This window comes from Pelophylax lessonae (genome assembly GCF_965119305.1).
Source record: "Pelophylax lessonae genome assembly, chromosome: 1".
In the NCBI taxonomy this organism is placed as follows: Eukaryota; Metazoa; Chordata; class Amphibia; order Anura; family Ranidae; genus Pelophylax; species Pelophylax lessonae.
This window is the reverse complement of record NC_138768.1, coordinates 253,605,714-253,618,579: the sequence shown is the minus strand read 5'-3', so window position 1 is coordinate 253,618,579 and position 12,866 is coordinate 253,605,714. Positions and strand designations below refer to the sequence as shown.

Below are 12,866 nucleotides of genomic sequence, written 5' to 3'. Positions count from 1 at the left end.
ATATCGATAAAGGCCAAAAGATCCTCTTGATGAAGAGATACCACTACCATACGAATGGACTGCATTCGGAACTTCTGTACCCACACAAAGCGGTTCAGGGCTTTGAGGTCAAGGATTAGACGAACTTTGCCTTACTTCCTGGGAACTGTAAACAGGTTTGAATAAAAACCCCGAAAACGTTCCGAGTTTGGAAACGGTACAATCACCCCTTGTACTGCCCCGAAGGGACCACACGGGCGGTCTGGGGACAAATGCAGGTTGGAAGGAAAAAACCTCTCTGGAGGATAAGACCAAAATTTGATCTTGTAGCCGGACCGAATCAATTCGTGAACCGACCTGTCCTGAATCAGAGAGGTCCAAGGGTCCAGAAAAAAACAAAGACGTTCCCCCACCCCATATGCAGGTGAGGGCACCACCCTTCAGGCAGAAGAGGGCTTGTCTGCAGGTCTGGAAGGACCTGCTCTCTGCCTACCAGGCCAGGGCCTTTTGGCACCTCTGGAGACGGTCCTAACGGATTTGGATCCTTTGTATTGAGACCCTGAGGGATGAAAAAGCCGTTTATGAGGCAAGAAAAAAAGGACCACGACTGCAATGAGACTCCTTGCCACTGGAAGCCTGCGGGAGGAGAGTACTCTTCCCTCCTGTGACTCCCTTAATGATTTCATCCAGGAAAGACCCAAACAGGCGATCACCCACAAAGGGGAGATCTGATAAGGCCTTCTTAGAAGCTTGGTTCGCAGACCAGCATTTCAGCCATATCATGCGCCGAAAGACCACTGCTGTCATGAACAGCCTAGAAACTAAAGGAGCCGCATCCAGAGAGGCATCACAGATAAACTGTAAACCCTGGACCAACTGGTCCGCCAGCTCCGCAAAGGCAGGGGGAAGCTGTTCCCCCTCCAGATCCTGGTTCAAAAGCCTAGCCCACTCCGTCAAGGTCTGGGACACCAAGGCAATGGTGAACACCGGCCTAAAGACCGAACCAGCCATAGTAAACATGTGCCTGACCAAGGTCTCCGCTTTCCTATCAAAAGGGTCCTTAAAAGCCCGAGACTCCTCCACCAGAATTAGAGTGGATTTGTTCAGCCTGGAAACCTGAGAATTCACCACAGGTGGATCGTCCACTTTTTTAACAGGGACTCTTCAAAGGGGTACCTTCTAGCGAAATGCTTAGGAACCACCACATTGCGTTTAGTGCAACCCCACTGATTCGCGACAAATTTGTCAAAATAGGCAGGAAAAGGAAAAACCTTTGCCGCTTTTGAGGATTTTCAGGTACCGAAGGTGACCGGCGCCTCTGACGCAGCTGCATTCTCTATTTTTAAAGTTTCCCGCACTAATACAATCTTCATGTATGGCGGTAGTGGAAGAGGCCGTATATACAGCCAGCCATCCCATCCACGACAAAATGGCGGATCCATGCAGCGCTCGGGACCCACAGGGGACACCAAGGACATTGTAACAGTAAAAGAGGGCCCTGGCAGGAGAGCCCACCAGGACAACTCCCCCCTGAAAACCACATGTTCGGGTGCTGGGAGGGCACCCCCCCCCTCCCCGGCCCGCACGACACCCCACAGGCGATCCTGAACAGGTCCAAAACAATATGGTGATACCACCTCTCTCCTGCGCTTAGAATCCAAGCTCCCCGACCACACTTCCCACGGGACTCACATATGGCGTCTCGGATGGCCAGAGTCTTGCTGCCCAAAAAGGACTGGGGTAGCCCAACAGTACTACAGGTAAAAAGAAACAAAAAAGGGCGCACCGACCTAGCGCATTATCCTCAATAATAGGCTTTATTAGTACAACATGTAAAATGGCTACTCACAAACAAAGGTAGAAAATAGTCATATCAAGCTCAATCCCTCCAATGTTAGGAATAGTCCATGCATTAGTCCATAATCCTGTTAAGATGACGGCTGACGTGTTTCGAGGCTCAGCCTCTTCCTCAGAGCCACTGTGTCATGACCTACTCATAAGTTTAAATAGCATTCAATAACTCGAACCTCCCCCCTTTAGGTCTTAGGAGCCCCTCCCTCTAGGGGTGTGGCAGTGATGCTATATCCCTCTCTCTTGCAGCACTGCCAATTAACCCCCAACAGGGCCGGTTAATAGAACCCATGTAATGAATGTACCACAATTTCATCATCAAAACAAGTTAAAACAGTTATACATACAATCAAATAGAATTAATCCACAAAGTGCAGCTACTGTAGTTAGCATCCATAATAACATAATATGCATAATCACTTATAAGGATAGAACTGGTATTATATATGATCTATAAAAGCGTTTAAAAGATTTACACTAATAATGGGGGACCATTAGTACACATGGTCCCCCATTATTAATGTAAGTCTTTTAAACGCTTTTATAGATCATATCTAATACCAGTTCTATCCTCATAAGTGATTATGCGTATTATGTTATTATGGATGCTAACTACAGTAGCTGCACTTTGTGGATTAATTCTATTTAATTGTATGTATAACTGTTTTAACTTGTTTTGATGATGAAAATGTGGTACATTCATTACATGGGTTCCATTAACCAGCCCTGTTGGGGGTTAATTGGCAGTGCTGCAAGAGAGAGGGATATAGCATCACTGCCACACCCCTAGAGGGAGGGGCTCCTAAGACCTGAGGGAGGAGGTTCGAATTATTGAATACTTACGAGTAGGTCATAACACAGTGGCTTTGAGGAAGAGGCTGAGCCTCGAAACACGTCAGCCGTCATCTTAACAGGATTATGGACTAATGCATGGACTATTCCTAACATTGGAGGGATTGAGCTTGATATGACTATTTTCTACCTTTGTTTGTGAGTAGCCATTTTACATGTTGTACTAATAAAGCCTATTATTGAGGATAATGCTCCTGACTAGGCAGAAAAAAACCTATATGCTATAGTACCTATAGCAGAGAGATGGAGTATACCCACTGGGACAGCCGATAGATAGTCGCAGCCAGACTTTTTTTCTGCCTAGTGTCCTACTCCTGTAGGGGGCAGTATAACCCAATGGTTAACAAGATCAGGAGCTGTGCCCGTCAATGAACGAAAGAGAAACTTTTGTTTTTGTATAAGATTTTTCAGTTATTGCTTTAATATCAAAGCAAAGACATTGGTGATCACTAGAACCCAAATTCTCTCCCGTCTCAACATCAGACAGTCGATCGTCATTTGTCAGTACTAGATCTAGAATATGGTCATCTTGAGTTGGGCATTTTACTAATGGTTACAGAGAAACCCCATTCAGTGCTTCCATTACATCCCTGCTCCTGCTTGTAATGGCAGTTTGAAAATGAATGTCAAGCATGTTGAATTTACCCCATAATCAAAACCTCTCCCATAATTGCCATTTGAGTTATCTTGTCAAGTTATCATAATCTTCAGTCTGTCTTGGGGGTCTGTATACTACACTAATTCTAAGGAAAGATTCCCCTCTGGTTGGAAGGCAGACCCACATGGTTTCGAGTATATCATGTTTTTTTAATGTTAGCGTTATGCAAACAATCTGCATTCAGACCGGAATGCCCTGTGTCAAGCTCCAGCAAAAATTTTTTAACCATGTTTTAGGGCCAGTTCACACATTACCGTGCGGTGTGATTTTGCACCCCATTCACTTAAACGCACCGGAACACAGAGAATATAGAGAAGTACTTAAAGCACATTTAGTCTTTAAGGTGTGCCAGATTTCATACACATTTTTTTCACTCTGAATGTTGCAAAATGTATTACTATACAAAATTCCATTGAGCTTTTATAATATACATAGATTAAAAAAATAAGTTTTTAATCAGAGTAGAGCATCAAGTCAATAAAACTGGGATATTGATCAGGTCAGTTAAGTAGCAGAGGGGGTTGTTAATCAGTTTCAGCTGCTTTGGTGTTAATAAAATTAATAACAGGTGCAGTAAATGGGCAACAATGAGACAGCCTCCAAAACAGGAATGGTTTTAAAGGTGTAAGCCACTGACAGTTTTTTCCCTACTCATCTTTTTCTGACTGTTTTTCACTAGTTTTGCATTTGGCTAGGGTCAGTGTCAATATTGGTAGCATGAGGCGATACCTGGAGCCTATAGAGGTTTCACAGGCAGTCCAACTCCTCCAGGGTGGCACATCAATATGTGCCATTGCTGCGTCTCCCAGCACAGTCTCAAGAGTATTGAGGAGTTTCCAGGAGTCAGGCAGTTGTTATAGGACAGCTGGACAGGGCCGTAGAAGGTCCTTAACCCATCAGCAGGACTGGTATCTGCTCCTTTGTGAAAAGAGGAACCGGATGAGCACTGCCAGAGCCCTACAAAATGACTTCCAGCAGGCCTCTGGAGTGAATGTCTTTGACCAAACAATCAGAAACAGACTTCATGAGGGTGGCCTGAGGGCCCGACATCCTCTAGTGAGCCCTGTGCGCACTGCCGGGCACAGAAAAGGGACAGAAAATCAAAAATATTACTGCTGGCACCAAACGGGTAAATCTTCCAAAGGGGACACTTGCTCCCATGACTGCAAGTGGGGAATTTCCCTCACTATAGAAGGATTTTTGCTAATTTTCCCAGTGTATCCATATAGCCCAGTGAGGCCTCAGTTTGTTAGGAACCAGTAAGATCACAGAGAAAAGAGGAGAGGAACCCGTGGCCTGCATTGTACTCCCAAGATAAGGAATTTACATGTACGTCAATATTCCGATTATCTTAATCTTTTGTGTTTCCAGGGCAGGAAGTTAAAGTAAATACCTCAATGAAAAAAAAAATGATAGAAGTTTTTTTTTAATAGCAAAAAAATAACTATTGAAGAATAAAAATAAAAGATTGCAACATACAGCAAAGGTACACTCAATGGGAATGCAAACAGGTATACATATGCAGAGAGGAGATAAGGGCAGCACGGAAGAATTACTTGCAAAAGGGGGGAACAGATGAGGGGAGGTGGGCACATGCAGTCAGGGGCGGGCCTCATGGGAGCGAGCAAAAAGGTAGTAAAAAAAAAGAAAAAAAAAGAAAAAAAACAACCAGGGAGGCCCCAGCTAAATCATTACATATTAAGACCACGCAGAGGGCTCCCTGAGCCATCTGTCCAATATTTTATTAAATTTTGTAGGGGCAACCCCTGTAAAACGTCTCACAGATCGCCACCATAAAAATAACAAGTCTTTCCCCTAGTTTGTAGATGTGATAACTTTTGCGCAAATCAATCAAAATATGCTTATTGCGATTATTTTTTTACCAAAAATATGTAGCAGAATAAAAATTGGTCTAAAAAGGATGACAACTTTTGATTAAATATTTTTTTGTGGAATTTTAAACAGCAGAATGTGAAAAATATATATATTTTTTTTCAGAATTGTCGCTCTTTTCTTTAAAGCGCAAAAAATAAAAATCGCAGAGGTGATCAAATACCACCAAAAGAAAGCTCTATTTGTGGAAAAAAAAGGACATCAATTTTATTGCTGTAGAGTCTCGCACGACCACGCAATTTTCCGTTAAATTAACTAAACCCCTAGAAAAAGGCAAAATACCCACCCAGCTGGGGGAAAAAGAGGAATTCCACAGAGGGACCACCCCTAGGAGAAAACAGAAGTGGGGTCAGGTGTGGCAGGTAGCCATAGAGGACAATCCTAGCCCCCAACTAAAAAATTAATGGAAAAATGCGTGACGTGGAGGGAGAATGAAATTCCCACAAAGGGCAGTAGGAAGACGCAAGAAGGACCAAGAAAGCAAGAAGGGTTGCTTTCCAGGACACTTTGTCCCCATGCAGGAGAAGAAAAAAATGGGGCTCCCAAGAAGAAAATATGGAAGCCAAGAAGTATGGCTGCCAAGGGAAAACACTAGGTGCTTGGCAAATCCATTTGCCAAACAGAATGAGTTGCAGGATGAGGGGATAAGGGTTCATATCGTCACATTAGGTGAGAACTACTGCACACAGTTGCAGAGTATGGAGGTAGTGATCAACATACCCCTAGGAATGAGGGGCATATGTAATGAGAAGACGCCTACTGACCCTAAATGGAGAAAACAGGGCACGGTCTACCTTGAAAGAGTCGACAAGAAGAACTTGGGATAAGTTCTCATGGAGGGTCAACCAAGGGGTGCGAAAGAGAGTCAGTCCCAGAACCTGGGACTAAGCTTAATAGGTCAAAGAGCACCAAGTGAAAAATCCTTAAGAGTCCAAAGTATTTATTGTTCACCTAGGTACACCAAGCAGGGAAAAAGACAGGCAGTGTGCTTTACGGGGCCACAAAATCCCCTTTATGAGGGCTGGGTGAAATGGCAGAATGTTAAATGGACTGAAAAGTACTCTTAAGCAGTCAACAGTCAGTGCTGGTGCTCACAGCAGAAGTTGCAAAGAGTGGGGGATTGTTTGGCCCTGAAATGCGGCTGTCTTTTGCCCTTCTTGTTGTAACCAGTTGAACAATAAAGACTCTGGACTCCTATGGGTTTTTCATTTGGCGCACCCTTTGAGTGACTGCACTTGCATTTTTCAACTCCGGTTGAGAACTCACCTTTTTTATGGTGAGCTGCCAAATACATGCGAATTGGGCTCAAATGATGACTTGGCCTGCATTTTTATGACCTGTGAAAATCTGTATCCAGCACCCCGCTACCACTATCTCTTAAACCTGGGACCAGATATAGACACAAATGTTGTAAAGAAGGGAGAATGTGAATGTCAGGATTAGACCCAGGTAACACAGATAAAATCTCTGAGAAGGAGCCCAAGAAGAATGCAGTCAACCTAAAGGGAGACATGTTAGCATTAGCATTTGGGGAATGGTTGAAAAAAAATAGGCTCAGGATTCTTGTATCCAAAACACCATAGGATTTTAATGTTCAGGATATAAATATTGGTTTAAAAACAGCACCACCGAGTGCGATGATTTTTTCAGCAATGCAAGGACTACATTGATGTCTGAATAGATAGAAAGTATAACTCACACCTTGTTCATATCGATGGTCCCGTTCTTCAGGGTCTGGATGTTCGAGATATGGACCAGGGCCCTGTATAGCATCCTTGCACAAAATGTTAGGATGAGCACCTAACATGAATCCAGCACCTAAAGGAAACATTACAGGCTGACCTTGCTGCTGCAGCTTTTGTATATGGTTCCCAAGGTATACTCTGAGGGTATGCGATCCAGAAACTGCTAGCAAGCCATAAGCCAAAAAGCAGTCAGACCAAGATATAAATCAGTCGAAAAATCTGCTAAAATATAGAAGAAAATCTTCCCCAACATGGGAAGTGGCCCATTACCTAAGGACACCAGCAAAAAACTATGGTTATATAAATACACTGGGGGGGTCTTCGCAAAGCTTTTGCCAGTGTCCAGTCACCTGAGGGTAGCATCAGTTACTGTGAACTGTACAATTAATATAATGTTTTTGTATACACATAAAGCGATATTAAAGTAGTTGTAAACTCTGGAGTTTTTTATTTTTATCTAAATATATTCTATGCATTAAAGTGGTTGTAAACCCACCTTCATAACTTTTACCTCTAGGTAAGCCTTAAATAAGGCTTACCTATAGGTACTGTAAATATCTCCTAAACTTGCACTGTTCTCTGAAGAAACGGCTGCCCGTGCCATTTCTTCAGAGCCCTGTGCCGTGACCGGCGGCTCCCGCGCACGCCAGTAATACAACCGGAGTCCACAGACCCAGAAGCAAGACAGGAGAAGATGGATGTGGCCACCATTGGGGACAACGCAGGCTTTGTTTGCAGTTGTCACTTAATGTGCTAGTATGCAATGCTTACTAGCACATTATGCATTTACTTTGCAGGGAAGAAAAAAAAAAAACGGATTTACTTCCTCTTTATGAAAAAAAAGCCTTCTGTGTGTAGCAGCCCCCAAAACGTACCTTTTAGATCCCATTCTCTATCCAGCGATGTCCATTAGTCTCTCAGCCCTCCGGGATTCTCCCTCCTGATTGGCTAAGATACAGCCGTAGTGTCATTGGCTGCCGCGGCTGTCAAAGTCAGTTAGCCATTTAGGAGAAAGAGGGGGCGGGGCTGAACCGCAGCTCCATGTCTAAATGGACACGGGGAGCTGCAGCTTGGCTCGGGTGCCCCCATAGCAAGTTGCTTGCTGTGAGGGCACTCGACAGCAAGGAGGGGCGAGGAGCAGCAAAGAGGAACCTTAGAAGAGGAGGATCCAAGCTGGTCTGTGCAAAACCACTGCGGAGGTAAATATAACATGTTTGAACAGCGACATCTAAGTGCAGCAAAAGTGATGCATTTTATTCCAAGGATAAATAATACAACTCACAAGATAACAAAGTGGTCAGCGCATGTAGTGGTATTACAGGGTTCATTCACTCCAAGGGAGGATGGGTTGTGGGTGAAGGATGAGGTTGCCACTGGTTCTAGCTGCGCTGGTGGCTCCCAACGCTTCCTGGGACTCTGGTACACTCCGACAGGGCCACCGATATCACATCAGGTTTTAAGGGAGGAGTGAGCGGTGTGCATGTTTGGAGCATGCGTGCTCCTTCGTAAGGCAATCAAAATTATTGTTATCTTGTGAATTTTATTTTTCCTTGGAATAAAATGTATCACTATTGCTGCACTTAGATGGCACTGTTCTTTTTCCTTTCTGCATTTACCGAATATGCTGCTTCTTGTACCGGTTAAAGCTGGTGCCATGACAGCTGTCTGGATTTCTGGTTTCAGAATGGTTCAATTCTCTTGCAGTGTCCCAAGGCACCACCCTTAAGTACAGGGACTACAGCTAGGTCTCCCTACACTCAATTGAAACACACAGCCCCGTGGCCTAGGATGGCAAGACACTCCTCTGCTCCTCCTTCCTTTTCCCTTCTTCAAGCTAATGGACTAACTACAGACTGCATTGTCAACTGTTAACTCTTTCCTGAGAAGTTCACAAGCTCAGGGAAGCAGGATTAAGGTAGCAGGAACAGCAGCATAAAGCTGTGAAGTGTTGGTGTGGGAATTCTAAACCGATTACTGGGGAATGTTTATTTTATTGGGTTTGATGTGTTAAATAAAAAAAAAATAGCTAAAGGTTTAATACTACTTTTACAAAATATTCAGAAAAATTACCAGAATATAATATAAAATGTTATCAAATTCCACAAATGTTAAAGTATTCTACCTGCAGCTTTCTGGGGCTGGTTGATAGAAACACTGATTCCTGCCATGGTAACTGGAAGGGTGGTGACGCCTCCAGAAACAACAGCTGATACCACCGGTGGTTTTGCCAGAGCAACTTGGGCTGTCTGCCCCGGTTGAGCTTGGATTGGCCCCTGAGCCTGCAACTAGATAGAAAGACAATTGTTAAAATGCATTCATCTCAAACAAACAGTATCACGTTAGAGCCCATTCGCACTAGCGCGACTTGTGAGGCAACTTGTGTTGCCCCAGGTCGCTTGACATAACAAAAGCAATGTTAATCAATCAGTATAGAGGGTTGGTGAAATTCTCGCGCTGTCTCTCTAATTATTGTCTACAAAATAGGCACCTTTAATGCTGCAGGTACTAAAATTGGTAACCTACACAATACAGATAAATAAAGTTGGGGGGAGTACCGCGCTTTAAAAGTGCTTAAATAACATAGAAAAAAATATATAAATATGTAAATATGTGAAAAAGTGCCAAAGTGCTTCTTAAATAATATTAAAATTAATGTGTCTTAATGTATACAATAAATACAATCCAATGCAAATCATACAATAAATATAATAGGTGATGAAATATTCACTAAACAAAAATAGATCTTGTTGAAACCAACTATATCAATCCATTATACAGTGAAAAATTTATATAAAATTAAAATCGGTGACTTATTTAAATATAACAAGTGCTCTAAATAGGTGATATCCAATAAAGTGCTGAAGTGTCCTTTTAAAATTATTTTTATAAATATATAGTGTGATGAACACAATCTTCTTAATCCAATTTTGACATGCAGGTGCTTCGTGCGGTGCCCACTAGGTGTCCTAAGCGCTCACCTCACTGCTCCTTTAAAAGAGCCTTAGGTTGTGTGCCCCAGTATGCTGTTCCTTCCTCCTTATTGGCATATATGTACCATTATGAATCCTTGGTTATATCTCCCTTGTAAATGCAGCTATCTTCCAGGGGATATATGCGGTTCTTTGTATCTCCAAAAAAATCAAATTGGGCCCAACATAGTGAAGTACGTCCCATAAATTTTATTAAGAAAAGTAAGAGTAACACTCACATTGTTTTGCGTCTTGTTTCTAGCATAACATACGATCCTTTGCCGATACGTCACTTCCGGTTTAGCTATCCTACGCGTTACGCTGCGTCATCACGCAGCTTCTTCCAGGGATCCCTGGAAGAAGCTGCGTGATGACGCAGCGTAACGCGTAGGATAGCTAAACCGGAAGTGACGTATCGGCAAAGGATCGTATGTTATGCTAGAAACAAGACGCAAAACAATGTGAGTGTTACTCTTACTTTTCTTAATAAAATTTATGGGACGTACTTCACTATGTTGGGCCCAATTTGATTTTTTTGGAGATACAAAGAACCGCATATATCCCCTGGAAGATAGCTGCATTTACAAGGGAGATATAACCAAGGATTCATAATGGTACATATATGCCAATAAGGAGGAAGGAACAGCATACTGGGGCACACAACCTAAGGCTCTTTTAAAGGAGCAGTGAGGTGAGCGCTTAGGACACCTAGTGGGCACCGCACGAAGCACCTGCATGTCAAAATTGGATTAAGAAGATTGTGTTCATCACACTATATATTTATAAAAATAATTTTAAAAGGACACTTCAGCACTTTATTGGATATCACCTATTTAGAGCACTTGTTATATTTAAATAAGTCACCGATTTTAATTTTATATAAATTTTTCACTGTATAATGGATTGATATAGTTGGTTTCAACAAGATCTATTTTTGTTTAGTGAATATTTCATCACCTATTATATTTATTGTATGATTTGCATTGGATTGTATTTATTGTATACATTAAGACACATTAATTTTAATATTATTTAAGAAGCACTTTGGCACTTTTTCACATATTTATATATTTTTTTCTATGTTATTTAAGCACTTTTAAAGCGCGGTACTCCCCCCAACTTTATTTTGTTAATCAATCAGTGCCGTCTTAATTGGCACTACTGAAGTCGCTCCGACTTCAGAAAAGGGTCCTGTATGTACTACTTTTAGGCGACCTGTGATCCGACTTGTCCCATATACTTCAATGGGAGACGCCTCCTTATCTTAATTGAAGCGACTTGTTATCAGACTTTCCAGGAAGAAGAAAGATTAGCCAGGCATTCCCCACATTGCAGCCATGCCTATTTGGTATATATATATATATATATATTTGTAATGGTATATATATTCCATTATCTCTGCTTGGTCTGTGTGAGTGGCACTGGTGGACACAGATAAGTGGCACTGGTGGACACTAATTCGTGGCACTGATACGTGGCACTGGTGGACACTGATTCGTGGCACTGGTGGACACTGATTTGTGGCACTGATACGTGGCACTGGTGGACATTGATTCGTGGCACTGATACGTGACACTGGTGGACACCGATTCGTGGCACTGGTGGACACTAGTTCGTGGCATTGATATGTGGCACTGGTGGACACTGATACGTGGCACTGATGGACACTGATACGTGGCACTGGTGGACACTGATTAGTGGCACTGATACGTGGCACTGGTGGACACTGATTAGTGGCACTGATACGTGGCACTGGTGGACACTGATTCGTGGCACTGATACGTGGCACTGGTGGACACTGATTCGTGGCACTGATACGTGGCACTGGTGGACACTGATTCGTGGCACTGATACGTGGCACTGATTTGTGGCACTGATATGTGGCACTGATACGTGGCACTGGTGGACACTGATACGTGGCACTGGTGGACACTGATTCGTGGCACTGATACGTGGCACTGGTGGACACTGATACGTGGCACTGGTGGACACTGATACGTGGCACTGATATGTGGCACTGGTGGACACTGATTCGTGGCACTGATACGTGGCACTGGTGGACACTGATACGTGGCACTGGTGGACACTGATACGTGGCACTGGTGGACACTGATTGGTGGCACTGATACGTGGCACTGGTGGACACTGATTCGTGGCACTGATACGTGATACTGATATGTGGCACTGGTGGACACTGATTCGTGGCAATGATACGTGGCACTGGTGGACACTGATTTGTGGCACTGATGCGTGGCACTGGTGGGCACTGATACGTGGCACTGGTGGACACTGATTCGTGGCACTGATATGTGGCACTGGTGGACACTGATTCGTGGCACTGGTGGGCAGTGGCACTGGTGGACACATACGTGGCACTGGTGGGCAGTGGCACTGGTGGACACTGATACGTGGCACTGGTGGGCAGTGGCACTGGTGGACACTGATACGTGGCACTGGTGGGCAATGAGAAAATGAGTAAAAAAAAAAACAAAAAAGGGGAATTAGGTCACAACACATCATATTCTGATCGGCCAAACACAAAGTCATCTGTCATATAAGCCACAAGTCGCGGCAAAGTCGCAGTAAAATCGCGGTAAAAAGTCGCTCAGACGTGGGGCGACTTATGGTCGCGGCAGTGTGAACCGGCTCTAAAGATTTGCCTTTCCAGTTTAACTCTCACCAGACGAGTCACTTGTAGATTTGCCACTGTGGCTCCAGTAAGCATAGCGCCTCCTCGAGAAGCAGTTACAGTTGCCAGCTGCTGTGGTTGCTGCGGCTGAACTTGCACTTGTGTAGCGGTACCTGCCAGCGTTCCTGTCTGTGCCACTTGCTGAGAAAGCTGCAGCTTCTGCTTCTGCAACTTCATTAACTGTTCCTGTCAAAGGAAAATAGAATAGCAACAATGTAATCATATTTTGC

At 43.6% G+C, this 12,866-nt stretch overlaps 1 protein-coding gene across 1 annotated transcript in view; it reads right to left on the bottom strand.

The window, feature by feature from the left end:
- The window catches only part of LOC309562146 (E1A-binding protein p400-like), a 305,609-nt gene that overhangs the window by 16,813 nt on the left and 275,930 nt on the right, over positions 1 to 12,866 (bottom strand). The window contains exons 47-48 of the mRNA XM_082266271.1: positions 12,628 to 12,822; positions 9,101 to 9,263 (exon numbers count right to left, since the gene is read on the bottom strand). Coding sequence (XP_082122397.1) covers positions 9,101 to 9,263; positions 12,628 to 12,822 — 358 coding nt within the window. The remainder of the gene's footprint in view (positions 1 to 9,100; positions 9,264 to 12,627; positions 12,823 to 12,866) is intronic.